This window comes from Seriola lalandi, unplaced genomic scaffold (assembly GCF_002814215.2).
Source record: "Seriola lalandi dorsalis isolate HSWRI2012SDOR001 ecotype SW California unplaced genomic scaffold, Sedor1 jcf7180002054518, whole genome shotgun sequence".
Lineage (NCBI taxonomy): Eukaryota > Metazoa > Chordata > Actinopteri > Carangiformes > Carangidae > Seriola > Seriola lalandi.
This window is the reverse complement of record NW_019525071.1, coordinates 163114-191102: the sequence shown is the minus strand read 5'-3', so window position 1 is coordinate 191102 and position 27989 is coordinate 163114. Positions and strand designations below refer to the sequence as shown.

General features: G+C 39.7%; 4 protein-coding genes across 4 annotated transcripts in view; 3 read left to right on the top strand and 1 right to left on the bottom strand.

Moving 5' to 3' along the window:
- The window catches only part of LOC111660408 (uncharacterized), a 4161-nt gene extending 3192 nt beyond the window's left edge, over positions 1 to 969 (top strand). Inside the window, exon 3 of the mRNA XM_023413674.2 lies at positions 107 to 969. Within this exon, the coding sequence (XP_023269442.1) occupies positions 107 to 295 (189 nt within the window). The 3' untranslated portion in view covers positions 296 to 969. The remainder of the gene's footprint in view (positions 1 to 106) is intronic.
- A 663-nt stretch (positions 970 to 1632) lies between these two features.
- Positions 1633 to 5058, top strand: LOC111660420 (uncharacterized). Its single transcript, XM_023413698.2, has 3 exons — positions 1633 to 1803; positions 4077 to 4193; positions 4269 to 5058. Exons 1-3 carry the CDS (start codon positions 1717 to 1719, stop codon positions 4452 to 4454), a joined length of 390 nt encoding a protein of 129 aa, XP_023269466.1. The 5' UTR covers positions 1633 to 1716; the 3' UTR covers positions 4455 to 5058.
- A 718-nt stretch (positions 5059 to 5776) lies between these two features.
- Positions 5777 to 13544, bottom strand: LOC111660419 (polycomb complex protein BMI-1-like). The gene is made up of 9 exons (XM_023413697.2): positions 13412 to 13544; positions 12634 to 12761; positions 12049 to 12145; positions 11899 to 11954; positions 11681 to 11810; positions 11331 to 11370; positions 11101 to 11199; positions 8835 to 8915; positions 5777 to 7034 (listed from the first exon to the last, which is right to left on the bottom strand). The coding sequence occupies exons 2-9, from the start codon at positions 12749 to 12751 to the stop codon at positions 6654 to 6656; spliced, it is 1002 nt and encodes a 333-aa protein (XP_023269465.1). The 5' UTR covers positions 12752 to 12761; positions 13412 to 13544; the 3' UTR covers positions 5777 to 6653.
- Positions 13545 to 16565: 3021 nt separating this feature from the next.
- On the top strand, positions 16566 to 27962 carry LOC111660406 (phosphatidylinositol 5-phosphate 4-kinase type-2 beta). Its single transcript, XM_023413672.2, has 10 exons — positions 16566 to 17169; positions 19830 to 19927; positions 21904 to 22000; positions 22112 to 22264; positions 22588 to 22734; positions 24223 to 24261; positions 24739 to 24852; positions 25057 to 25318; positions 25659 to 25762; positions 26792 to 27962. The coding sequence occupies exons 1-10, from the start codon at positions 17026 to 17028 to the stop codon at positions 26870 to 26872; spliced, it is 1239 nt and encodes a 412-aa protein (XP_023269440.1). The 5' UTR covers positions 16566 to 17025; the 3' UTR covers positions 26873 to 27962.
- Positions 27963 to 27989: the final 27 nt, after the last annotated feature.

The following is a 27989-nucleotide window of genomic DNA, read 5'->3' as shown; positions in this document are numbered from 1 at the left end:
AAAAGTTCACACCGTTCTGGCACTAAAATCCTTAAATGTGTCTGTGAAGTGATCTGAAGATAATTTTACAATCTGTGTATTCATCCTTTACTTTTCTCTCTGTCAGCCTTTCTGTGATGGAGCTCACAGGACAGCAGCACCCACCATCTCTCCTCTACGTTTCACCCCTGACAAAGACAGGACCTTGATGCTGTGTGCCTGTAAGCAAACCAAAAATGCACCGTACTGTGATGGCTCGCACTTTAAAGTCATCTTCCAGGATTTAGTGAAGTCGGTCAAAGGCGTATTTAAATGAACAATGCTGTTGACAAAAGGATCGTCCTGTAAAGGCAAACTGCAATAGAACTGCATTAGAAGTAACAAGTAAGAACAGGTAGAAATCTTTATCTAGACTCAGCAGAATCATGTTATTTAATAACATATCAGGGTAAAACTTTAAAGTATCTTTTCTATAACATTTGATATATTTACAGAATTGTTCTCTCCATATGATATATAAAAATGAGATAGCAGTATGATACAGGTGTGTATGGGAGTATTATGTAACATCATCTAATTGTGAGTTATCTTTTTTTGTGTGTTTTGTTTTTCTTTTTTTTTTATCCAAGCTAGGAATTAATTTTCTTGAATATGGAGAAATGTGTTTTTTTTCTATTATGAGCTTATAACTTATGTTTTTGTATTGATTTCATATCATTATTATTATTATTATTATTATTATTATTATTATTATTATTATTATTATTAGTTATGATGTTCCTGTATTTTCCAGCATGGGATGGTTCCATGGGTCTTCTGTGTGTGGGGCTATAAATCTGTCGTGGGTTACGATTCGCTATACTGACGGGGGTTTGTTTAATGGTATAAAAGGAGTTTTGCTGTTTTTTGGGGGTGTAATCTCTGCTTGTGTAATTGAGCATTCCACCATATTGTACAATATATACTGTATTTATAAACTCATCTAGTGCATTGTGTGTTGTTTTATTATTATTTATGATATTCACACAATTTCCATGATAATCTTAGAACCTTTGATATTAAAACAAAATGCATTTACTGCTGACTGTCTTTGTTTATGTGACAGTGTACAGATGTCCCCCACTGATTTATCATCTTTACTTGTCTGGCTGATGTTTTGTCTGGATAAATTGCATAGTTTTTTGAATTGTGCTTTTTTCTTATACAAATCATAGATACAGTGCATAATTTAGAATTGTTGTGTCAGTGACATACAGAGTAAATGATATTTGTCAAAGTTGTTGATGCTGATGTCAAAGTAGCCCCTTAACATCCAAATCACTTTTGGAAAGAAAAACTAAATTTAGCCAAATTCTGTTAATGTGCATATTTTTCCATGTGTTGTGACTAAGTTTCCAAAAATATAGAAAGGGATTTTAATTTTATTTTATAAATAATACTACTACTAATAAAACTACTACTAATAATAATAGGACAAATAATAATAATAATAAACCTGCTGTCTAATCCTGTAGAGTTTTTACTTGTTCATAATAAAAACTCATCTATGTTAGTCACTCTCAAATCACTTCAGTGTTATCCGCCAGTGACTGATATCCGCCTCCTCATTGGCTCAGCTGCTGACACGTGACCCTTCAGGAAGTGATTTCCACAATCCGGTCAGCTGTCAGCTTCACTGTTCGTGTCTTTGAGCCGCAGCTAGAAAAGGTTGTGTTGGTGTTTACTGTCACTGGAGACATGAACGCGTTGGTGACTAAGTTAGACCACATCCGGATCAGTTTAACCTTGAGGCACACTTGGGCACCAGCTACGGCGGCTTCCAAGGTAAATTCACTCCTGATATTAGCCTACCTTTTGTAAGCATGGTATTGTCAAACTGATTGTTAGTCAGTTTCTTCTAAAATTACTGCGCAGTTATGATTTCATCACGTTGTAGTGTTAAATACATTGACTCTGTAAGTTTCCCTGTGTCCAGATGCAGAAACAAACAATGTGCACTTGAGTTAATCAACAGCCACTAACATACAGGACCTCTAATTAATGCTGCAAGAGTAACTTACAGTATGAGAAGATGTAGATGTGGCGCCACCTACTGTATAACAGCACAGTTCCTGCACAGCCACACACAGGTGTTTTCAACCCTTGCCTGATGTTACACCTTTTGTTACACAGTTATCCTACAGCTTTGATTGTCCCCTATTCACCTGTCATGGCAATAGAAGCACAGGTGTCACTAATAACATTAACAATATCTCTGTTGTCTGTGGAGACACTTTGTCATCCAGGTCATGGAGTTCCAAGAACTGTTGAATTAAGGGCAGCTGGACTCGGACGTAGATACTTGATCCATTTGTTAGTGCCCCTGGTTGTTGTAATGACAGTTGTTAGAGTTGCCAGAGGCCAAGTGTGAATGGATGTTAAATTTCCTGGGAAGGGATGAAAGGACGGTGTTGTAAGTGGGGGGACAAGTGGTGTCGTAGACCCCCACCGCTGTTCAGGGATGGTTTCCCTCCTACTTCAGGGGTAGGTCACCTACTGAGGAGTTGGCCCTCCTGTGTTCAGCGATGTGATCGTTTGGTTTCAACAATGTTTAGGTTTGTGTATTCCTCACTGCAGTCTAGTGAATACAGTCCAATACAAGTGTCCCAGTAAGTCATGTCAGTGTGACAAAGAGCCGCCGTGCACAATATCAGGTCTCTGAAACTGAAGCAGCTAAATTGAATTCAGCCATCATGACTTGTATCATTTACACCTGTGTTTTTCTGGTTGTGACATGTCTTTCATGAAAAAGGCCTGTATTTTCTAAGCGCATGGAGTTTGGTGTACAGGAAATATATATATATATATATATATATATATATATATATATATATATAACAAATGGTCAGGCTAGAGATAGACGTCTAAATTAATCCGTTGCACAAAGTGGTTTAGTTCTTGACTGTTTTAAACCGGACTGCGATGCAATGAATTCTGGGTAAATTAAAACTTTTTTCAAAATTAAAAAAAATGGCTGACCAAGGAATCCCATCTAAGCACTCAGCTCTGTGTACCCCAGCAGAAAATATTTGTCTTTTAGCAGAATTCAACAGTTACAAGTGTATGAAGAGTGATACAATGGGGAAAAAAAAAAAAAAAAAAAGATTTAAAAAAAATGGCTGCAATCTCTAAAAATTCTTTCCCTTCTCATCGCTCTCTCCATAACAGTGTTAGCAAACCATAAATTATGAGCCATGTTTTCCTGTTTTTTGTTGTTGCTGGGTGCTACTAGTCAGTGCAGGTGTCATTGATTGTTACCATGGTAACATTGGTTTCAGGCCTGAGATAGCCCAGCGGTAAGGTGCCTAATGTTTTTGTGAGTCAGTCTTTATTTTTGTGAAACAGTCTTATTTGCATTAGACTGATCTGTGAGCAAAATTGAGACTGGACCATCACCAAAGACCAGTCTGAAATATCTTTGTGAAACTGGCCCCAGATCCCCAACACAGCTGCTTTCACTTGTTCTAGTTAATTAGGCTTTTCTCATATTGATGTTGGGTGAAGCTGCCTGTTACTTGCAGTAACCAAACTTCATGAACAAATTAGGCCTTTTTCACAGAAGACATTTTTACCTGTGATGGCAGGAAAAGCACAGGTGGCGTAATGGCTTTGTTCCATCAGTTGCCCCAGTAAGCCAGCATGCACATTACCAGTATCCTGGAACCAGCTCACCTAAATGGAATGCAGCCATTTTTAATTATATGAATTACATGTGTCGTTCCTGCTGCGACATGAAAACTTCTGCTGTGTAAAAGGTCTATAAAAATCCTAAAGATCAAGGACAAGAAGTTTTTCCATCTTGACAAGTGCAACAAATCTTAGCAGTGAGTCAGGGAGAGGTAATTAGTCACAGCCTGTAGACACCCAAACAGTCCAGAGGGTTAATAAAACACTGACCATTACTCAAAGACTGTTTTTGATAATTAAGTACATTTAAGAGTTAATACATATTCTTCTTCTGGTATTCTTAACATTACAAGAAGGCTGTATTATTTTAATCTTATAGTGCTGTGACATATTTAGATAAACTGAGCGCTATATTGTTGTAATGTCCTCAGGTGCAGCTCTCCACACTCCCTCCAGAACCTGTCATCCCCTCTAAGAAGCCTTTCAAAGTGGAGCTGGTTGGTGGAAAGCGTTACTCATGGTGCACCTGTGGACACAGTAAGAAACAGGTAAAACTATTTTTGATGTCGTCTATCACAAAGTAAAAACCCTGTGTATTCTCTGATCAAATCTTTATGTTTCAGCCTTTCTGCGACGGATCCCACAAGTTCAAAGCCCAAGGCCTGTCCCCGCTGCGCTTTGTCCCAGAAAAAGACACCACAGTTTGGTTGTGTGGATGCAAATACACCAACAATCCACCTTACTGCGACGGCACACACAAGCAGGACTTCATTGTGTCTGCCACACTACATGAGGAGACTGACTCTTGAACAAGGAGGATTATTGCCAGATGATTTAACCTCATCCTGATCTGGGAGAATAAACAGGGCATCCGTTGTCGAGGCAGAGCATAAACTTTGCTGCTGTAGTCACATTGCACTCCATGAACGCAGCAAATATAACATGATCGAACACGTCAGGCCACTGTGCTCTGTTTTTATATGGTGAATACAATGTTGCATTAACATTGGGGTTGGTAATATGACACTGTGGTGACTGTCCCTTTTAATATATCTAGTTGTCTTCTGGACATTGTTGCAAATAAGTAAACAACACTGGCAGTCGATAGAAAAAGATTGTTAAAGATGGGGTGTAATAGTAGTCTAGAATCTAAAGTTCTAGTTTTACTGGAGAAAACTGCCCATGTTGCAGTTGAACACTGAATTATGTGCATGAAATGATGTGTGACTTCATCCCGTAGAGACTGGGACTGTGTGATAGTGCGGAGCCTTGTGCTGCTCTCTCCTCATAAAGCTTAAAATATTACATGAAATAAAATGTGATAGTTTCCTTTGGGATGTGTTCATATGCTTTCCTTCATGTGAAATATTGATCACTGTAAGCAGCCAATAAATGCTTTGTTTTTAATCTTCAGTTTGTGCCGACACTGTTAGAGGAGTGGTGTAATTTCTAAAACTAGTTTGTGTTGGTTTACGGTGGTAAGGTTAACAAACATTTCATGTCAATATCAGAATTCAAAGGCGTCACTGTGTCTGTCTTTATTTCTACTCAGCTGCTGTGGCACCTGTTGTCTGGCTCATGTCATATACTGAGGACTCAGTGAGTCCCCAAAGACTCAGTAAGTGAGCAGAGCTGAGAACAGAGCCTCCTCTGATAGATACAGAAATGTGATATTGTTTAAGTAGAAATGGTTGCAGGGATTTTTGTGAAAAGCTTTTTGATAACAAAGTTGAACATGTCAACCAGGGTCAGGCTGTTTGGACCTATAGGGTGGATTCAGAGAGAAGGCACTCCTACTGTATCACCCATCAGACAGCTTTGCACTTAACCCACTGAGGTATATTTCTATTCATGGTAATGAGTCTATTGTGGGTATATATCTTCAATATATAAATGTAAAAATAAAATTTGAGCCAATACATTTAACACCCCCTGCTTTTAGATAGTTATGCCATGGGGATGTGGGAATTATCTTACTTACATAGTTGTTTAAATCTGTCACAGAACGACTCAATTCTCATCTGTCTGTGAAGTTTTAAATTCTGATCAATGCTTTTTGTTCCTCACTCTCAGCTTCTGCAACATACTGCACACACAACATGATATAAGGGAATCAAACAGGACAGTCAGGTCAGAAAAACCTAGTAAGTAAACATTTTATTGACCTAAAACATGCACATATGGCTGATTTAAAAAAAAAAAAAAAAAAAAAAAAAAAAAAAAAAATATCATTGTTTGTTGAAAAGAAACAAAAGGAATGTTGAAAATGATGGAACTACAACATACATGGCCAAATATCCAAATCCCTTTTGAGTTCTTCGCCTGCCGCGAGAGGAGACGGTCTTCTGACAGACGTCTGCTTGCAAGCATGGTGGTGCTTGGTATTCAGTAAATATAAATGCTTCTCCTGTTGGAAAATACTTAATGGTTTGGATTGTGTGATCTGACCTTAACAAAGTGCATCAACAGCTTCATGTAATGTATGTGTGTTACCTGATGAGCAGTTGCTTTTACTGGACATTTATACAGCAGTTATTAACATGACTGTTCAAAAGGCAAGGATTAGCTTTTTTTTTTTTTTTTCTTTACATCCAACTTGCGCAGTGATGTGCACTGCAATGCCTCCCAGCATTTTGTCTCACGTTGTATGGAAGCCAAATCAATGTCGAAAGAGCTCTGGAAATGAAACAGACCCACTGCATATACAATACAAAACGATTACAATATCTTGTATAAAAGATAAGTTTATACATATGTATGCACACATGCTCACATTTGATACATACTGTACAGTTTGTATGTGTGCACCGTTCTAGTCTAACACACATAAACACACACACGCACATACATACAAGTGTCTATTTGGCTGCACCTCTCCTGTTGAAAGGTGATAACAGTAATCTGGCCCCCGTGTGTCCAGAAGAAGAACTCAAGCTCGTCTTTTTGCTCTGAAGAAAGAAAGAAGGGAGCAATTCAAACACTGTCCTCCCTGCTGCGCAGTACACATGTTAGGTCGCCGGTGGCAAACCGCTTTTGTCACCTCCCCTCGCCTCCTCTTTGCCGGCCCCAGAGCTTGTGCCATTGACAGTCACCTTGCGAGCGTTGGCGCCCTGTTTGGAGGCGAGAGTGTGTCGCTGAGTGTTGTTGGGCACAGTGGTACCGTTGGAGCTTTGGATGGTGGGAGAGGGGGTGTGGGAGGCAGGGCTGGACTGCGAGGAGGATCGGGGCGGCTGGGCTGCAGCAGGACTGTGGACTTTGTCGCTCTGGGAGTCGCTCTCTGACGTCGGACTGGTGTTGACGCCATCAGAGTGTCCCTGAGCAGCAGACTGGGACGGCCTCCTGCGCTTCCGGGTGGGTTTGACTAGATACTGCAGGGGGATGGGTCCAGTCTGCACAGAGGAACACACACCATCAGGACTGCTGACAGAAGCTCAGATTTTATAATGCATCAGTTAGTGGACAGGACAGGACTTTCAATCTGTCCATTTATTTCAAATCTATTTTTAAAGGATGAGACTGGCGAAAGCTGCTAATTTAATTATTTGTCTCTGAAGCCAAAGCCTGATACATCTTATTCTTCTTGTGCCACACAGCTCCAAAACTATTAAAGACACATCAGTGAGCCACACCCAGTGCCATGCTCCTTCATTACCTTGAACACACACACACTGTAGTTTATTTTGACTCAACCCTACACACACCATCCTGCCGCAAGAAATACTAACTAGTAGGGCTGAGTTGATCAAATCCGATTCTCCAAGTCCAGCTGATCTTCATTTGAGTCATCCGATATCGATTCATAAAATCCAGAGATCGAGCTTTCGGTCCATGTCTTTTACAGTCTCCCGTTGATGTGTGAAGCTGTAACCCTGTTACTCTCATGTGACCACCCTTCTCACACAACAAGGGCTCCACTGACGGCACTGGTCTAAAGTGGTTGCATTTAAGATTTAAAAACTGAAGACAGCGAAGAGCTGGACAAAAGCAAAGCCATGTGCAAGATATTTCTAATAATGCACCCAGTTAGAGGAACAATTTACAGCATTAGTTCACTGAGAATCTCATTCATATCCAAGCAGAACTGGTGTTGTAACTGAACTATCTCTGACTGAACCGATACTGAATCGGGACCTTGTGAATCGGAACTGAATCAATATGGCAGATCAGTGGAAATGCCCAGTCCTACTAACCAGCACCAAGTGTGTATTCATCCGATAGCTGTGTATTCATCCACAGCTGAAAATAGTCCCCAACAAACGCACCATTTACTCCTGTTTGAGTAAGAATTGCTAACGACTACAGCGCCCAGCTGTTGTAGGAAATTACAGAGCCTTTTTAAAATATTGGAACTATGTATTTGTGAGGTGTTTTAGGGATTCATGTCATGCTCCGAAGTCCCAACTCATACAAGATCAGTTCCAGTTAAATTATCTCACAGACACGGTTATCAGAGCTGGTAGCAAATTATCATCATCATGGTTATGAAGAAAACTGGAGGAACATATTGAATTAGATGAAACTGTCGAATGTTTTCACTGCCACTGAAGCAGCAACAGGAATCATAAACACACAACTAGAACATCAAAATAAACACTAAAAACAGCAGAACATGAATGAAGAAAACGCAGCAGACTAAAAGTTAACGTCAGTGTGCGTTCCTGTTTTCAACATATGCATGAAGACCATACCGCTGATTTTCCCTGTTTTAGCCCATTGATACATATTGTGTCTGCATTTCCTTCCTGGCAATCACTTACTCATATATACTTCTATATATACTACTTTTTTTCCCCATTATTTTCCACTTATATGAACTTGTAGAAACTTGAAACTTATTCCAAATGCGTAATGCATCATATTGAACTAGTCTGGAAAAACTGAAAAGCATTCACAATCTATGTCGTGAGAAAATCAAATCCACAAGACAAACATCGACATGGTGAGTACTAATGATCAATGATTGAAATTGCTCATTTCCTGCCCAAAATAAGTTGCTATTAGGCTGCGGACTTTGGCAGTTGTAGCGTTTACAAAAACTTTAATGCAGCAAACATTATTGTTGGAGCTATCTCCAAACTCAAGAAGAACACACTGCTCCCACTGATTGTCTGGTACTGAATGTATTAATTCATCTAAAAACATGCAACATGCTGAAGAAAATGCCACGAAAATTGAAAGCTGTCACTCACTCGTCTCCACTCGTAGAAGTAGGCAATATCCATTAGTGTGTAGTAGTCCTTCAAGGGCTCATCCCCATACAACACCTCCACCTGCAGCACACAGTCACACCATTTAAAAGCAGTGTTACAAGAAGAAAAACATCTCGTTACATCACAGTTTATATCTCTTCTCTTGGATGAAAGGTGAGTACGGCGTCCTTCAACTCAGCAGCATTTCAGTTACTTCACATATCAAAGTGAAATGAATTAAAACAGAAATTGTGGCCAGTGTAGATTTTTTCCAGGACTGGTACCAAGCAGCGTACAATATGTTCTGACAATATTCACCACAGTAATATCACTGTTTGGAAGTTAGGAAAGTCTATAAACATTTTGACACTAATAAAAATCTCTATTTAAAAAGACTAACAAAACTCGCAGCAGCATCATCAGTACAGTGGACACCAACTGTCTGCTGTCCAAGCTTTACTTCAATATTGACCCATTAGTGGCAAATCCACTGCTGCTGCTGCTGCTGCTGTCCAGGTCTGGTTCCAGGTCTGGTTCCTGGAACCAGACCTGGAACCAGACCTACTTCTCTTCTAGCAGCATCATTTATTTCTGAATAAGGGGGTTTCTATCAGCTGTGTTTCTGAAACACTAAAACATGACACTTTGTGACCCTTCAGCTCATCACTACTAATGTACTTGTAAACTTTGAATAAACAATCATCTGAACTCAGCTCTGTCTATAACATCACCTCTAATGAGGTTTTGATCAAGGAGGATTCTTAAGGAAAGAACCCAAAACAGAAAGTGCTGCACTGGGAGACAAACTGGAGCCAATTCTCTTAACATCAGTGTTTCCACCTAAAATATTGTTCACGTCAACAGCAAACTGTCTCGAAAAGGCTCACAAGTCATAAATATGCAAATCTTTCCCATTTTAACCGTCATACCACGACTTTGTTTTTCACCCATTCAACATGTGTACAGCTGATAATCACACATATGTTGGAATGAAAGAAAAAGACAGATTAAGACGTTAGTCATCCTCCTATTGGATACTCTTACTCTTGTCTTTTTAATGACTAGATTTAGCTGCTGCTTAACATACAATATCTGACCACTCCTTCTTTATACAGCGTCAGGTTTGGACAGTAGAACTGAGTCTAATCCGAACACTGTGCAAACACTTCTATGTCAGAATAATGTGAGGCTTACTGATGGTGTGAATGTGTCATCCCATTCATAGGAGTCATGGTTATTAAATGATAAGAAATGCGTTGTTGTTAGTAAGTTGATAGCTAGCCTCTGTAACACAGTCCACATTCTTGTTCGAGATGGATGATAATATTTTAAAGACCTTTTTTGCAGCAGACATTTTGGCATGTCGCAGCAGGAAAAGCACAGGTGCAGCTAATATCCTTAATGAAAGCTGCATTCCATTTATGTGAGCCACTTCCAGGGGTCCTCGTGTTGTACATGCTGGCTCACTACCATATTCACATATTACATAATTGCAAACAGCTGAGTGGGAAAAACATTCACGTCAGCCTCCTAATTGTAGGATATTGGTCATTTCTGCCAGCGATCATATCTCCAACTTGGCCAGAGGAACTACCGGGGCATCCACATATCGGTGGCAAAATGGCTACAAGGCCGCCACCACTGCCACTAGCTTTAAATAATATCCTACACCACCTCTAATTCAGTCAATCGAGCCAATTAAGATTGAGCTTTATACCGTTTGTTTGTATCTGGTTTTACTTGTTTACCACTACAAATACAAAACAAACTGTGACCACGAGGTTAGCAATGTGGCTAACTGTATTAGAATAATGCATGAACGCAGCATGAGCCATTATTAATGTTATTAATCATTCCTGTGCTTTATTTGGTATGACAAGTGGAAATAAATATATAATAAAAAATAATTATATATAAACTTAATATATTTGTCATATTCTTTGTTTGTTCCAACATGTAACATTATTTAATGCTTTGAAGCGATGTCCCTCGCTCTGAACACTATTACTTGGTCCCTTTGAACCTCTGTCAGTCTTCATGTTGCACCGACAGCTCACATATCACAGCGCTGACTGTCAGACGCTTTTATATCCGCAGGCAGCCCAATATGAGCCACCTGTGTGGCAGTGGTTTGCGGTTATGATTAAGTTACTTTAGACTTAAAAGTCCTTTTACACAATGCATTTTATATTATTGTGTCTGAACCCTGCAGTTTGCTACAGAATCAATACGGCAAAGAGTTGTTGGGTGCATTTCGTCTAATTACCCGGTAGTTGTTGGGAATATCCATCTTGCTCCGGAGGAACTTTGCTAAGTGCATGACGGACATGGCTGCTGGGCACTGCAGGAAGCGTTTACCATTGGACTGAGAACAAAGAAAAGAGTAGAGAGGGGACCATAAATCCACAGTGAGGACCAGAAAACCACATTAAACATGAGTAGTGTGTAGGCTTCACTGCTGCTTTCCCCAACTTTGATTCATAACTGAAATTTCACCTTGTCTCCTTCCATCTCCGAACGCTGCCTCTCATTGTTTCTGCAGGGAAAGATTTCATACAAAGAAAAGGTGTTCAACAATAATTAACAATTATTTCCACACATCATTCCAAAATCATATTCAGTGCGAGTTTGACTGGAACCTCTTTGTCAATGCATGTCTCATACACATGTCTTATTCCTGTGACTTATTTCTGTTTAATGACTCTTAATTCTTCTCCGCTCTTTACTTCATGCATGACCAGATTATTTCCTTTCATTGTTTTTACACTTGTCTCTGCAAATTTCCCCGTAAAAAGACCCGACGTTAAGAATTTACGCTGCCGATTGATGAGAAATGAGCGACTCACTTGTTCCTCTCATAGAACTGTATGGACAGACTGATGATTTCATCCTCTGCAATGTTAAACGTCTCCACCACTTCCCCTGGTTCCAGCACACGATTCTCTGCGTAGAAGTCCCGCCTCCGTTTCATCTCATCTAGTTTCGGAAAAAAATTGCATCTTAAAATGGAAACCTGTGACAAAAGACTATGACTAAGAGCTGGCTTCAAGATAACTCGTCTTACCTTTGAATAACCCTGGAACAAGCTTATAAACAATATCTTGTAGAGTTTTGTCCGCTCTTGGAAAAAAAAAGAGGAAAGAAACATTATTAGAGATGATACATATTGCATTCATTCTTTTTAAAAAGCCTGATGTAAACCACTCTCGTCTACCTGATGCTGAGCTGTGGACACGTCTTGTGAACCTGGACATCACATCGAGGACAGAACTTATTTGTCTCCAGGAAGGCAACGATGCAGGTTTTACAAACTAGACCAGGAGAGAGGACAGAGACAGACGCTAGGACACTGCTCTTTATCATTATCAGAGTTAATGTGCCGTTCACGGAGCGGACTCAGCATCATGAACACCGTGTACTAAAAATGATACATTACTACCTTTGTTACATTTTGATTCTGACTGTTGAAAGACTAACTGAAGACCTTTAAATATAATCCAGTCCAAACATCACCTGTCCCCACAGTTCAATCATCACCTTGCACGCAATGTCAACAAAAACTTAAGTGTTATTTCACATGAATTACATTATCATTGTGCACAAATTTGACTTCCTATAGGCCTGATTCTAAAATGTAACATTAAAGTGCATGACTCAAGATCACACTCTCGTCCTTAGAGCTACAACATGTGCAGGTCTTCTCAATGTGCAGAACGCTGTAAGATCAATGCCGATTTCTCAGTCGAGTTAACCGAGACAGTATGCATGTAATGTAATGGTTTGTGTGTGAGGAACTTACAGGAGTGCAGACACTCTACAATGGTTGTAGCATCAATTAAGTAACCAGCGCACAGTGGGCATGTGAGGTGTGGGTTCAGATCTGTGATTTTAATCCGGTTGGGCTGCATTTTATCCATCTGGACAGATCTGCAGAGGAAGCAAACAACAACAACAACGTGAGAGGTTCTTGTTGCACAGTGGGGCACGGGAGCCCAGGTAAATGTGTATAATGCTTGTTGAGACTTATTAGTTCTATCCCATAGGGTCAATGAGTGGCTGCCACAGAGCTGCTCTCAGACAATGTCTGCAGCTCGTCCTTGGGACAGCAGGTTGTGAAACCACAACAAAGAGAGCCGGTGGCCAACAAAAACAACTCTAACGTCACGTTGTGGCGATAAATAACGTGCTGGAAACAGGAGCCGTGCAGCTAAATGCAGTCTGTGCGCTGGTACACAACAGTCGGCTTTTGAATCGCCCCTGTGTGGCCTCATCTTGTGCATCAGCTCTGCTCCTCGACCAGCGGAGCAACAAAGAGCGTTTCCATTTCTCCGGAGCTCCGCCGTCCGACCGAGCACCACGACCAAACACATCCAGTGGAAACACCAGCACTGAGGGGGTGCAGAGCCGCAGAAAATCACACTAGTACACAAAGCAGCCATCTTAAATTCACTGACAGGGCTGTATCAGGAGGCGAACAAGAGAGACTCAAAATGTGACACCGTTCACTTTGTGTGCGCTTCAGCAAACCGCGGCGCGATGTGCCCGATAAAGAGCGGTCACCGATGCATCGTTCCTACCTGTTTAGACATAAAGGTTCCCCTCTCCTCCCAACGAGGATCCAGGTAAATTATTTGGACTTGAACAGAATTTGCAGCAGCGCCAGAAAATGGCTTTTTTCAGCTCCGTCAGAGGACTGCCCATTTTGGATCACGTGATATTATTTTGTCGCCTCGTTCACGGGGCACACAGGGATCCTCAGGGTCTCTGCAGGCCCTGCTCACTTTTTACACATCCATCTATCCTGCACGGGCAAAGCATCTCACATTTCTGTTTTTTTTTATTATTTCACCTTTGTTTGATTCATTTGTTTCATTTCACTCTCCACTTCTGCCACGCCCTCCGTTTGCCTGGTTCTGATTGAAAATGATTTTGACTGCATTAGGGAGGGAGGCCCTGCAGGCCTCATGTCCCGGGGCCAGAGCTGAGGGCTGTCCCACAAACACGTGAAATTTAATATGAAATTTGTAAGTCTTGTTCCGTTTATAAATAAATTATGTTTTTAATTTAAAAAGTTTATGTATCGGTATGATTAGAAATAATAAAGAAAACAATAAACCCAATGGTAGAACTACATTTAAGAAAAATGAAAAATTATTTACATGGACAGAAACGTTTTGAATAGATCTGTATCTAAGTTATAAATGTCTGATCAAATACATTTATATTATTTTCACTATAGTGTAGGGAATTGAAATGCTGAAGCTCACTTAGTTGAGTTTTTAGTGTTCTTATAACAATCCAGAGAATTTTCTTTTTGATAGTGTATCAAATTAGCATATAATCAATTTAATGTAATTGAGATTAGAAACCCTGCTAGCAATAAAAGCAGCTCAAATGTATAGGCAGGTAGACCAGCAAAAATAAATGTGCCGACTACAGTCTTATGTGTCTATGGTCAGAGTAAATACAAACACTGGCAGTCACTATAAGGGGAACAATACAAATAAAACAATGAGGAGTCAGCAGTTCCATTAGGTAGGCTATAATCACCAAAATCTTCAACCCAAACCATGCAGAGCCACAGGGACAGCAAGCAAAAATGACCACATACACTGACGTCCATATCTTTGACCAATGTAAATATATATGATGAAAGCTTTCTCTGAACATCTTATAAAAAAGATAGACTCAGTCACAACACTGCTGAGAAGGCAGAAATTTGACTGACTGGACATATGGGAGGGTGAATGCAGTGCAGAAGGTGTAGGCTGGGAATATATGAACTGTGTTGTCACAAAACTGAGATTAACAGATGTAAAACAAAAAACTTTTTATTAAAGGGAAGGAAAAATTCATGCTTACAAATTGGACAAAAAGTCTCCTGAAAAGGAAATCAGCTTATCTATTACAACTGCTTCTATGCTGTACTGTAGTTGTATATTTATTAATGTTTTTAAAGGGGTACTTCAGTAATTTAATATTGCACTTCTATAAAGCTGGGGGACTCACAAGAGGCAGATACCAAGAAACAGTCAAATTCAAAGCAGCAGAGGCTCAGTTAGCCTTACTTTTAGTCCCTAAAATGGATCCTACATTTCCCACAATGCAACTCTATCACATCTGTTTGTTACACTGTACAAGTCAGACGCTTGTTATTATTGTTGCATGTTGTTGTTATTGTTAGCAATACCAGTTGATAAAAGCACATCATGTGGCATTTTGCACATGCAAAATTATCCACAGATAGCAGTTGGACAGTACAATGTGAACAATAGATTTAATGATTCACAAATGAGACATAAGTGCTATCAAACAGTGTATTACCAGGGCTTTCACTTCTGTTGATACATAGAGCGGCCATCTTGGACTGTTGAGGTCGGGGTTGATGAGGTTCTTCTGACTTTCCAAGTCTGAAATTCGACTCCAGGGGGAGTTTCATTTGAAATTTCAAATTCCAACTTCCCAGTTGAATGGAACTGGAAGTTGGTATTTTAATCTCATGTCTAATTTTATCGTATCTATTACACGTAAACAGTGGTGGAGCCGTAAGCAGTAAATTTCAAGTTAGTGAAGAACACAAGACAAATCAGACTTTACACTTTGAATTATTTCCAATGTTTTCTCTTTCAATAATCTAGATATTCCTCTCATTTAGAAAGCAAGGAGGAAGTGAGTAAGTGACTGTCTTTTATAAGAAATATTGTAAATGATTCATATCAGTATAAATTTTATCCTGAAAATGTTTTAATATCATCATATCTATCTAAAGAGGGTGAAATATTGATATATGTGATAGCAGAAACACATGCTCAGTAGTGCATATAAAGCACTCACACCTTTCCTGGCAACTTTTGTCCATTATTTTTTGCTCATAACTGAATCTGCAAAGTCACCGAATCTCAAGCATGTTTGGTTTTTTTCTGGGAATTTGGGCATTTGTCTAGAAAAAAAAAAAAAATCAAGCCACAGTGTTAAATTTCATTATTTTTAGACTTTTTATATTAAAGATATTATTTCCGCACTAGAAATGTATTCCTGGTTGTGTGTTCACACATGTCATGGTTGGGAGGGGTTGGAAATAAACGTTTGTTTTTATAAGAAAATTTGCAATTTTGCATGATCAGAAGTACGGTATTATTAACAGCTGAATAATTAGTTGGTAGTGGACACAGAGTACATTAGTTGGTCCATCATCACCATCTCCTCATGTTAATGAGGATAACAGACAAACTGTGCACAAAGTGGCTATTAAGTCTTTTCAAGCAGTCATTTGCAGCAGTTTACACTGAAATGATAGTTGCAACACTGATGTCAAGTAGTTTGTTTTAGTGTATATTATAAATATTATCCAATGTTATGCTTGTCATGTATACTATTTCTCAAAATAAGAGCTTTTGAGATTTGATCAGTTCACTGCAGTGTATTGATCAGTTATACTATTGTGTTTGCAAACATTATTAATGGTAATAAAGTTGAATACAGCAATTTATTTAAAATGACTCTCTGTTGAGAGCTGCCAACCAGTTAAAAAGTGTTAGCAGGTTCTAATCCAGTGTTTTCAGATTTAATACTGTACCTTTAAGTTCTCAAAATTTAATGATACTACCACCTACCCTACTTGACCCGTGTGTAATCCGGATTCTGGTCCAAGGTACAGTGTGGGGAAACCCTGTAGTTCTCCAGGCGGCCTGCTGGTGGCGCTGTTGACTGTGAAGTGCAGCACAGACGCCATCTTGAGGACACACCGAACGGTGTTGGTGGTGACTGACAACAATCTCAGGCGCATCATGATGGAATTACTCACCTACAAGTGAAACGGCATCACATCAGTTTCGGGTTGTAGACGTCACGGGGACAGTAGAGGAGCTGGCCGGCGAATGTTCACCGCTTTGGGTTGGGTTTTCCTTTTCAAAGAGAGAGGCTGCGCTGTAGCCTGATGGCCGGCTAGCTGCTCTCTGGACTCCACCGCGGCCTGCACGGGAGGAGGAAGGGTGGTGACGGCGCAAAATGCTCTACCGCTGACTCCCAACAAGACAGTTATCCTACCCAGAGACTCGCTGCGAGTTGGACAACGAGCACGATGCACTTATAGATTTTTTAACGCTCTTAACTTTCCGGTTTTCTGTTGTCTGTAGAGGCTCTGAACGACAGTAAGCGCCGTCTTGCGTACCCCGAATTCCCAGCCTGAGACATGTCATCCAACTGCACCAGCGCAGCGCCTGTCAGCGCTAGCAAAACCAAGACGAAAAAGAAGCATTTTATAGGACAGAAAGTGAAATTATTCCGTGCAAGCGAGCCCATTCTCAGCGTTTTAATGTGGGGTGTCAACCATACGGTAAATACATCTTAAATGTCTTGTTGTCGCTGGCGTGCGGTTTGTTTATGCTGCTGTTTTGATTTAGCTAGCCTGCTAGCTTGTTAGCCAACTGCCCTCAACTGTCAAGCCAGCTTTGATGCTTTCAGTCGCCATGTAATTTGTCTATTTCATGGATATTCGCCAAGTGTTTAGTAGTGTGCTTGGACAGAGATTCGCTGACTGACTGACTGCTGAGCTAGCAGCATCCATACAGTTTACAGTGCACTGCCGCTGCCATGGTAGTTAGCCGCGGTTTGCTGTTCCTGAAGCGTGCGTTTTGCAGCGATTTAAAGTGTATCTGTTAAACACTGCAGCTTTGGCATGATTACCGGAAAATTAACATGTTCATGGCAGATTGTATGGTCTTACTCAAAGCACAGCACGACTATCTCCAGTCATAAATTCTGGATGGTGAAGTGTTTGGGAGCCCAGTCATGATCTGCGGCTGCTGTAGTGCAGGCATGGAGTGGGAGGGGTGTGACAAGCAGCCGGAGCAGCAGGTTACACAGATTTCAGGCTCCACAGCCGCAGACTATTGTTTAAATAAACCTGCTCTGGGCTATCGTTTGCAGCTCCGGTGCTCGTTGCCTGCATCCAGTTGCTGCAGTTCATTCCATCACATCAATTCCCCTATATATAGAACAGAAAATATATCACATTCACTTTTGGCTGAGGCTGCCTATTGCTATGAAAAGCAGAGTGAAGGGCAGATTCGACACCCGGTGATGGATGGAGCGGGTTTGCAGTTCGGTTTTTGCCTAAACTGCAATACACCTTCAGCTGTTTTGTCAGACACCCACACTTTGATGCGTGAAAGTTAGTCTCTCCCGTTTGACGGAGAACTGTGTGCAGGGCCGAAACTTTTTGATTTGTTCTGAATGGAAGAGTACTTGGTATCTGCATTACAACAAGGAGTGATTTGTTCCCAAGCGTCTTCTTTTCAGTTCCCTTAAGGTACATCACTGTATGATCAGCATTGTCGGGGACAAATCAATCAACAATATTTCTCTGGTAAACTGACTTCTCTTCTTCTGGTTTTGACTCGCTGTTTGACACACACAAACACACCAGTCAAACATGAAAGTAACTCAAAGATGATTAATTTTCAAAACTGCTGACAGTGACAACAGCCACAGCAGATTTTACACTGTGACTGTGGGAATTTGTGTGTGTGTCTGTATCAAACCATGCTGATTTCTGCAAATAAAATGCAACAACTGAGGAATTAATGAAGCAGCTAATGATATGGTTATCACTGCAGCATCTCCAGTATTCAGTGGGTGAACTTTGGCTGTGGGTGTGTGGGTGCAGCACACAGGCCTGGTGATTTGAGGTGTGGGTGGGAAGCCGATTCAAGACATCAAACAGACTTGTCATCAAAGCACTCTTCTTTCACTCAGAAACTGTATGCATTTTTAATAGTGCCCTAGCTGTGATGCTGGGGGACTTTACTTCCACAAATTGTCACTTGGTGTTTAGGTGATGTACTACACCACCTGTTTGATGCTGTTAATCCTCCATAAAGCAGTTTGATATGTTTTTAAATGTCATGTCAGCAAATAATTGCCCTCTCAGGTACATCACAGCTTTAAGTTAAGGGAGTGTTTGTATTTTACTGCACTTCTCTTTCATTGAAGCCATTTAGCATTATTAAATGACACTTTAACAACAACACACTGAGTCTGATGTTTTTAAAAGACACAATTTGTTCATATAGAAAGCTAAAGTTGAAATAAAATAGTGACATATTTTGTCTTAAAGTTATTGCTCACTTTTTTGATCAATTTAATTTTATTGCACTACTTTTTAGGTCATATAATTAACATTGGCAGCAAAAGTGAAGTGTGGAATAAGATATTTTCTTGTCTTTGGCCATAATTAAGACTCTAAGTTTTTTGTTGTTGTTTATATTCTTGAATCTGGGAGTAAAAGCTTGGAATCAGATCTTTCACTGAAATTAAATATTACTTCAAGCAGCTATTCCACTGGTATAATAGTACATTTCCATGGCAGTAACACTAATACATGATGTGTCTGTTGTTTGTTATGATGTTGTATTTCCTGGCTGTTTGACTCAGCTGTCTCCCTGGTGACAGTGGTATCTCTTCAATCTTTCCCCCCACTTTCCCCTGTGTGGCTGTTGACTTGATTATGTGCAAGGAGAATTTTCTGAAGTGCATCAGTGCGCGCTTTTTCTCTGGACTTGTTTCAGCAGATAAGATCAGTGTCTGGGGCCTAGCAACAGAGGCAAGAAAAACTGTCAGCCGCTCTCTGTTTCCGAAAGTTAATGATTGGTGCTGGTAAACACTCTCATGCAGAGATTTGGCTGCATGTTTACGGGTCACATGAAACTGACAATACATATTGTGTTTAAAAACAGAGGTGTGTTACAGGTAGTCACAGCTCTGTTCTGATTCAAATGCTTCACACAAATCTTTCTCAGTTTGATCTTAATCATATAATGTTGCAGGCAAAGTTTGTTTGAGCATATTTTTACGCTGCGCCCTTATTGAAAAGTCAGTATTACTGCTTTGATTTCTTATCATTCATTGTACCATCTGTTGTATATATCAACTGTTTCCGCTGTTCTTCAGTCTCTTGTCTGATCTCTCGCTCTCTTTCTCACCTCTCTTCCTCAGATTAACGAGTTAAGTAATGTGCCTGTACCAGTAATGCTGATGCCAGATGACTTTAAAGCCTACAGTAAGATCAAAGTGGACAACCACCTATTTAACAAGTAGGTACATCACAGCTTATACACTGTCAGCGCAATCTGTTAAAGGTGCAATCTGTAATCCAGGTGTAAACAAAAAGATCACCCTACCACCAGAGTTCAAAACACCTGCTGTCACTCCCAAAATGACTTGCAGGTTTTTTTTCTTAAAATCATGATGCTACTGTTATAAATGTGATTATATTCACACTGAGCACTTTATTAGGAACACCTGTATGCTTGCTTAGTAATGCAATTTCTGAAGCCACTGATCTCACACACAACAGTCTAAAGTTTAGACTGTGAAAAAGATGTAAAAAACGAAAAAAAAAAAGCATCCAGTGAGCTGCATTTCTGCAGACGGAAATGCCATGGTAACTCAGTTAACTACTCTTTACAGTATGGTGAGCAGAAAAGCATCTCAGACTGCACACTTGAGTTGTAGGGGTAGAAATTTGAAAGGCTGCAGTGGGCACAAGCTCACCAAAAGTGAACAGTTGAAGACTGGGAAAACGTAGCCTGGTCTGATGAATCTGGATTTCTTCTGAGGCAGCAGATGGTAAGGTCAGAATCTGGTGTCATCATGAAGCCATGGACCCAAGCTGCCTTGTTTCAACATTCCAGACTGGTGGTGATGGTGTAATGGGGTGGGGAATGTTTTCTTGGCACTTTGGTCCCTTAATACAAATCAATCATTGTTTGAACGCTGTAGCCTATCTGAGTATTGTCGCTGACCATGTGCATCCCTTTATGGCCACAGTTTGCTTTGTTCTAATGGCCCCTTCCATTATGATAAGCGGAAATCATGAAAGCGAGTTCAGTGAACTTCAGTGTCCTTCTCAGTCTCCAGATCTGAAAACATGAGACAATGGAGATATTACTGCAGGGTCAGGTTGTAGTCACAAACAGATTTTTGTCAAAGCTCCGCTTAATTCAGTAGCTTTGCAATTCAAATCGTCCTCGTTGCAAAGTAGCAGTAAAGGACTGAAACAGGATGGTGTTTTCTTTAAACCTGTCAGGTTGAGAATAGTAGCCGTTTTTGTCCATTGTACGCTATTTGACCATCACATTGCATTTAGTTTCAACTTCAGAGTCCAGTTGCTTTTTGTTTATGCATTTTATCTGTGTTTGTTGTCATGGTTTGAAGACAATTAATATCGCAGTTTGGTTTTGTCTGTTTGGTGCATGAGGCTTTAAATTGCTTTAAAATGATCAAAGTGAAAATTTCCAGTCTAATTTTACAGCTTTTATATGGAATTAATTTTGTCAAGTCAAGAGAAACTGACTTGACAAACAATGATTATTATCATCAAACACAAAGAAACTTCAGGGAGATTCTGTTTTTTTTTTCTCTTTTTTTTTATTCTTATAACTGTGGCTGATTTGATTTTCATTATAACTTTGCACTCGCCATCTCCTTCGTAGAGATTCAGAGACACGAGTGCCAAATTAAAAATGGCTCTTTGGTCAGAATGGCCACAATTTGAATGAGACCCACGTTTAAGAAAACAGAAATACCCTTTATGCTGGCATCTACTGACACCTTGATGTTGTATGCAGATCAAAATATCTTATCTTTCAAAATTCAGGTTTTTGTCAATTTTGTTTGGTTTGCTGTTAGTTTGTTGTTTTGTGAGCATATATGTCTTAAACACATGCTATCTGCTGCTAGGAATACAAGATGTCCAAAGTAGAAAGAGTCAAAATTAATCATATATGTAAGTTTACTCAGGACATTTATATAGACTTAGTTGACTGAACTAACTGTGACTGAAACTGATTTCAGCACCTAAAGCTATCACGACTAAACAAATGTGTTTGGAAAATGAGCTGATGTGTAGCTGTAAATGTCGACTCTACACTGTGTTATTGTTTGTGCATAATCGAAACAGAAGCAGAAATAAAGCCAACAATTAGTCTTTTTCCTCATTTCCACTAATGAGCCTCTGTGCTCCTGTGTGTCGTGCTGACTGTGTGACTCTCTGTCCCTCCACCGTCAGAGAAAACCTGCCTAGTCGCTTTAAGTTCAAAGAGTACTGTCCCATGGTGTTCAGAAACCTGAGGGAGAGGTTCTGCATCGATGACCAGGACTACCAGGTGAGACACTTGGAGCTAAGAGATACAACAAACTTTAATAAATGAACTCTTGGGGAGTTTGACATTTTTACTTTGAAGTAAGAATGTGTCTGGATGTCTTTTCTTCGACAGAACTCTCTGACGAGGAGCGCCCCTCTCAACAGTGACTCCCAGGGTCGCTTCGGCAACCGCTTCCTGTCCAGCTACGACCACCGCTTTGTAATCAAAACTGTGTCCAGTGAGGACATTGCTGAGATGCACAACATCCTAAAGAAATATCACCAGGTACAGACCCTCCCACACACTTTTGACTCAGTACTTCACTATCATTAATGTGGCTACATGTTGAGAATGAGTGCACTGCAGGTGTTTTCATGTCTAAGTGTTCACTGTTTACATTGAGTTTAAGAGAGAAATGTATGAGCATCAGTCTGTGAAAATAATTAGAAATATGTTTCTTTCACTTGAATCTGGACTCACACACACATGTAAATGATGTAGAAATGATATGACTGTAGAGCAGGGTTATGTCCATCAGTTTTCATTACTGTACATTTCATTCCTCACTCCCACACTTCCTGTTCCTCTCCTCCCTTGATTGTCTCCAGTTTATAGTGGAGTGTCATGGCAACACACTGCTCCCTCAGTTCTTGGGCATGTACAGGCTAACAGTGGATGGGGTGGAGACCTACATGGTGGTGACCCGAAATGTATTCAGCCATCGCCTCACTGTACACCGCAAATATGACCTGAAGGTAGGATATGTAGGTTACCTGTACATGTGTGATGTGCAGCTATTAGAATATGTCTTGGGGGCGGGATTCAAGAAATATTGAGTAAAAAAAATTGTTTTATCATTGTGGTTAAAGGTTTAAAAACTCTGAACTGTGTCAAAGTATAAAAGTATATGGATTTTTTAAAGCAATATATGATAAGTAAATGACAACAATGAAAATTTATGAAAAAAAATAAAGAAATAATCAAAAATAAAATTATGAATAAATATTAAAAGGGAAAACAAAATTTTAATCCATTATTGAATAGGCACCAACAGTTTTCCGCAATCATTTATGTGGAGCCAAATATTTTTACATCTTTCTCTGTTTTATATGATTATAAATTTAGCATTTAAAATTTTTAACGGAACATTAACTGTGAAAGTCTGAAAATCAGCAAATTAATTAATGATAAAACCTGTCTGAAGTTGTAATCATTAGTTGTAGTCTGTTGGAGCACTGCAATTTTAAGTGAAGGTAAAATTTTAAGTTATAAATGATTCACTTTATTGCTTAAATGCCTAATATACTTGTATTTTGCAGCGATCATGGGCCATGTCAGCAGTTGAAAAATGCTGTTATGAAGGAAAAATATGGACTTTGTGTTGTGGTACTTTTTCATGTTAAACCTGGGCGGCAGAGAAAGATGTGAGCAGTTTCCCAGACCTCTGTAGCTTGTTTGCTGGTTTTCAGTCCAGTTGCATTATGGGTAATGTAGGCACCAGGTTTTGATGGAGTACTCTTTTAAAGAAATTTCCTGAAATTTTCATCCTGAATTCAGTTAATTAAAAGCATATAGGACATACGTTAGAGCCTGTACAGTTGTCACAGCTTCAGATTATGGTGTTCACTTCTGTTTGTGTTGTGATTGTTTGACTGTGAGGAAGATATGCCTTGGTCTCGTTTTGCCTATGATGCATCGGGGCACCTGCTTTGCATCACAACTGTTTCATCATTTATGTACAATATTCTGAATGTACCTCTTTAACATGTGGGTAGTGGTCTGTAATAAACAGGGAGTGAATGTTGATTTAAATTTCTCGTCTGACTGACTTAATCAACTGTAAATAGCCTGTTTCGTTTTTTCAGAAGGAGGAAAAGGGCAAATCAGTGACTTTAACTAAGGAAATGTTCATAATCTCATCCTAACCCTAAAATTTAATGGAGATTATAAATACAGCTCATCAGTAAAATTTAAAATAAAATAAAATATTATGGTGCACCGTTTCCAGCAGCTGTGAACACAGCATACAGACTGCACACTTCTTTACCCCCCCTACAAAAAGAGCTTTATTGGACAGGCCTTTCTTGCTGCCAAGTATTCTCTGGAGAAAACCTGAGCTTTCTAACATTGACAGTTTAAAAAAATGCTGAGGATAAGAAGGTAAGATGCTTACAATCCCACTGATGTGTCTGGAGCTGCTTTCAATTAATTCTATTTTTACTCTTATTTTCCCTTGTTTTTAGGGTTCTACAGTCTCAAGGGAAGCCAGCGACAAGGAGAAGGTGTGTTTTATTTCTGTGCAGTAATGGCTGCTGACGTGATGGAACAAAAATAAAAACCCTTAGCTCACCCCAGAGGCAAACCTGTCAAATGACAGCTAAATTAAGTAGTTATAAGCAAGCAGATGTATTTCAGTAGTAACATTTGTACTGCCCTTTGTACTGTGTAAAGCTCAGTTTTTAGACAGTTACTTACTGTCAGTTATTGCAGTGTGACTTCTGCCACTCAGGCAGACCAGGAAACAGTGAAAGACCATTGATTTTGACCTTTATCTCTATGTATTTGGTATAATGTGACTCTTATGAACTGCAATACCAGTTTGCATTGTTTTTATCTATTGATCTCCTTAAATCTTACAGCTATCTCTAATTAGCAACATTACCAAATAAAACTGATATTCTAAATACGGATAACCTTTTTTTGGACATGAAAGTTTCTCCTGTTACTGTTTGATACCATGACACTGTCTCTCTCTTCAGGCTAAAGAACTCCCCACTTTCAAAGACAACGACTTCCTGAATGAAGGCCAGAAGCTACAGATAGGAGATGACAACAAGAAGTACTTTTTGGAGAAGCTAAAAAGGGACGTGGAGGTAAGAAATACACTGCATTCAGAAAGTGTTACATTTTTTTTAGTTTGTTATATTGCACAGTTTGTATGCTAAAATCAAAAAAATCCTTTTTTGTCTTCCCTGAAAGATTGACTATGATGTGTAACTATAAGAAACCCAAGTTGGAGATATGCTAATGAAGCATTGGACTGAATGTTTTCTGGGTGTGTCATATGTGTTTGTCAGTTCTTGGCCACCCTGAAGATCATGGATTACAGTCTCCTAGTGGGTATCCATGATGTGGAGCGGGCAGAGCAGGAGGAGATGGACGTGGAGGGTGTGGGAGAGGAGGAGGAGTACGAGAACGATGGGATGAGTGGAGGCGTGCTTACCGGCTCCTTCGGCACGCCTCCGGACAGCCCCGGAAACCCTCTCAACTGTGGAGGATTCTTCGGCCCCGGGGAGTTCGACCCCTCTGTGGACGTTTACGCAATCAAGAGCCACGACAGTGAGCGTTGTCTTTGACATCCATCTGACATAGTGACCATAGCTGTAGCTTTATATTAAGCACAGGCAGATGAAAATTTGCAAGATACTGTTTTTTCCCTGTTTGTTTATTTCCCTTAAATTCCAGGCAACTATTCTCCATAACAATTAAACTTAATCTTCTTTATTGGCAAAGTCAAGAGTCCTCCAAACAAATGAGTGGAACAGTCAAAGCTGCATGCCCCAAACAATAGTAGTAGAGATGTGCATCACACTAAAGCAAAGAAACAATAGCATGGCAGCTTGTATCACTGTATCTTCAGTTCAAAGTAAAAACTTGTGATTGTTTTTTTCGTGATTAGGTGCTGTGAAGAAGGAGGTATACTTCATGGCTATCATTGACATCCTCACGCACTATGATGCTAAGAAAAAAGCTGCACATGCTGCCAAAACTGTGAAACACGGGGTGAGTGCAAAGACCAGTTCATGATTTAGCCATTGATGGTTACACATAGAGAAGGAAGAAGTGTTTGTGCAATAATAGATATATAGATAAATAAATATTTTTATAATATTTTACTGGAAACATTCTGAAAAAATAAGCACATGAATGCATATATTTGAAAGTTTTTGTAAATTGTTAAATTCAATGTATTATTATAGAATGCTGTTTTATCACCATCTTTTCATCCAGACAGAGTTTTATTAGATATAGTTGAACTTTTTAATACAGTTTTCGCCTGTGTCTGCTGTGCCCTCCATACCAGCATGCTAACAGTCAGCAAGCTAGCTGGATCCAGTTAGCTTGAACGTACAAAGAGAGAGAGTTTTTGCTCTCCACAAAGTTGTCTTTTTCTGAGAATAGCAACACAGCTGAGGTAACTGAATTAATGAGCTAGCTGCTGCTGCTAACATTGACTCTTAACTTAAATGCTGAGTAAAAGTCCTGAAAGAAAAATAATTTATAACATTATATATGGAATACATTTAGGATTTTTTTATTTTATTTTAAAAGGACCATGTACAGCTTTCAACATAAATGTCTCCATTTGATGCGCCGCACCAGATTGTAACTTCAAGCTAATTTGCATATTGAGTCCCTTGGCAGGTCTGACATGGACTGCTAGATTGACAGAAGAAGAAAGTAAACTGTGATATTATCTGACTGATTAGTAGAACTGGGTGTTAAAATCCCTGGTGTTTCTGCACTGCACTGACTTGAGTTGGGTTGTTCTTGGAGATGACCACTAGATGATGTTGCTACTATTATGACACATTGTCAGTGTCATAATGACATGACATTTTATGGGCATAATGAATAAATGTTAAATTGTAACAAGTATCACCAAATTAATCTTTAATGAAAACAGTTTTATGATGGTCTATAAATATAACAAAGCAAGTGGGATTTTCAAGCTGTGCATTTTGGCTTATGTAGCACAAACAAATAATTGTTCCATATATCTCATATTTTCCCTTTTTTGTTGTTTCTCAGGCGGGGGCCGAGATCTCGACGGTGAACCCAGAGCAGTACTCCAAACGATTCTACGAATTCATGTCCAACATCTTATCATAGACTCATCTCCCATCTCCCAGTCCAGCCAGTCACGTCCTGTCATAGATCTGTCAAATGCCACGCACTTATTTCACTTCTCTCTCACCTCAGTGTAGGTTCATCTCCCCCCGGCCTCTCTACTCCCTTAAAAAGAACTGACCAGTATCCTCCCACAGCCAGGACCAGTCTGGCAGGATGGATGTACTGAGCCTGTTACACTCTCTCACAGAAACACACCACCATCTCCTCCCTGGTTCTCTCATCCTCTGCAAGGATAACTTGTGAAGCCCCTCACTGAATTTGGAACAACATCCCGATAATCTCCCTGTCCTTTTTTATTTTATTTATCTGCGCCCCAGTCCTCCTCAGCCATCTTGCTACTCCTCACGCCAGCACGGAAACTGTCTCACTAATGCCTTGAACGAGTGTGTCAGCTTCAGCGGTTAACAGTCCGTTAGTAAAGTCTCTTCGGTTTCTGTTCATGTTGTTGTTGTTCTTATGATTTCTATTAGACAAAAACACACACACACATACACACACGCAGATGTAAACAACACACACTCGCACAGATGCAGAATGGTCAGATTGCATGACAAACTCTTTGACAGTCGCCATCAGGCTTCTCTCTCAGCAGCAAAAAAAAGGACAGCTGATAAATTGGAATGACAGGGGATAAACACATTAATATATAATGGTGTATTAAGTAAATGAATGCAATATCAAAAATGCATGGCTGATGTGTACATGAGACTCCACCAGTAAGTTGAAACATCAAACCACTGAAAATTAGCATCTGAGTGTTATGACTAAAACAAAAAACTAGAAAAAAAATTGGTGTTTGAATGTTACGTTGCCATATTGTTTTTGAATATTTTTGAAATTTTAACCGTGAGCTTGGTGGAGGTCGGTCTAAGAGAAAAAAAAATTGACATTAAAAGGGGAATTCTGCAGCAAATACTTGTTTTATTACCATGAGGATCATTTTTATATCTTGTTTACATTAATGTAGCAATTTTGTGTTTGTATACAGTATTGTTTTGTTACCAACAGACATTAGAAAAAAAGGTTACTTGAAAATGATTCATTGCATATTAAAGGGAGTTTTATCTTGTTTTTGTTGTTTGGCTTTGCTCATTTC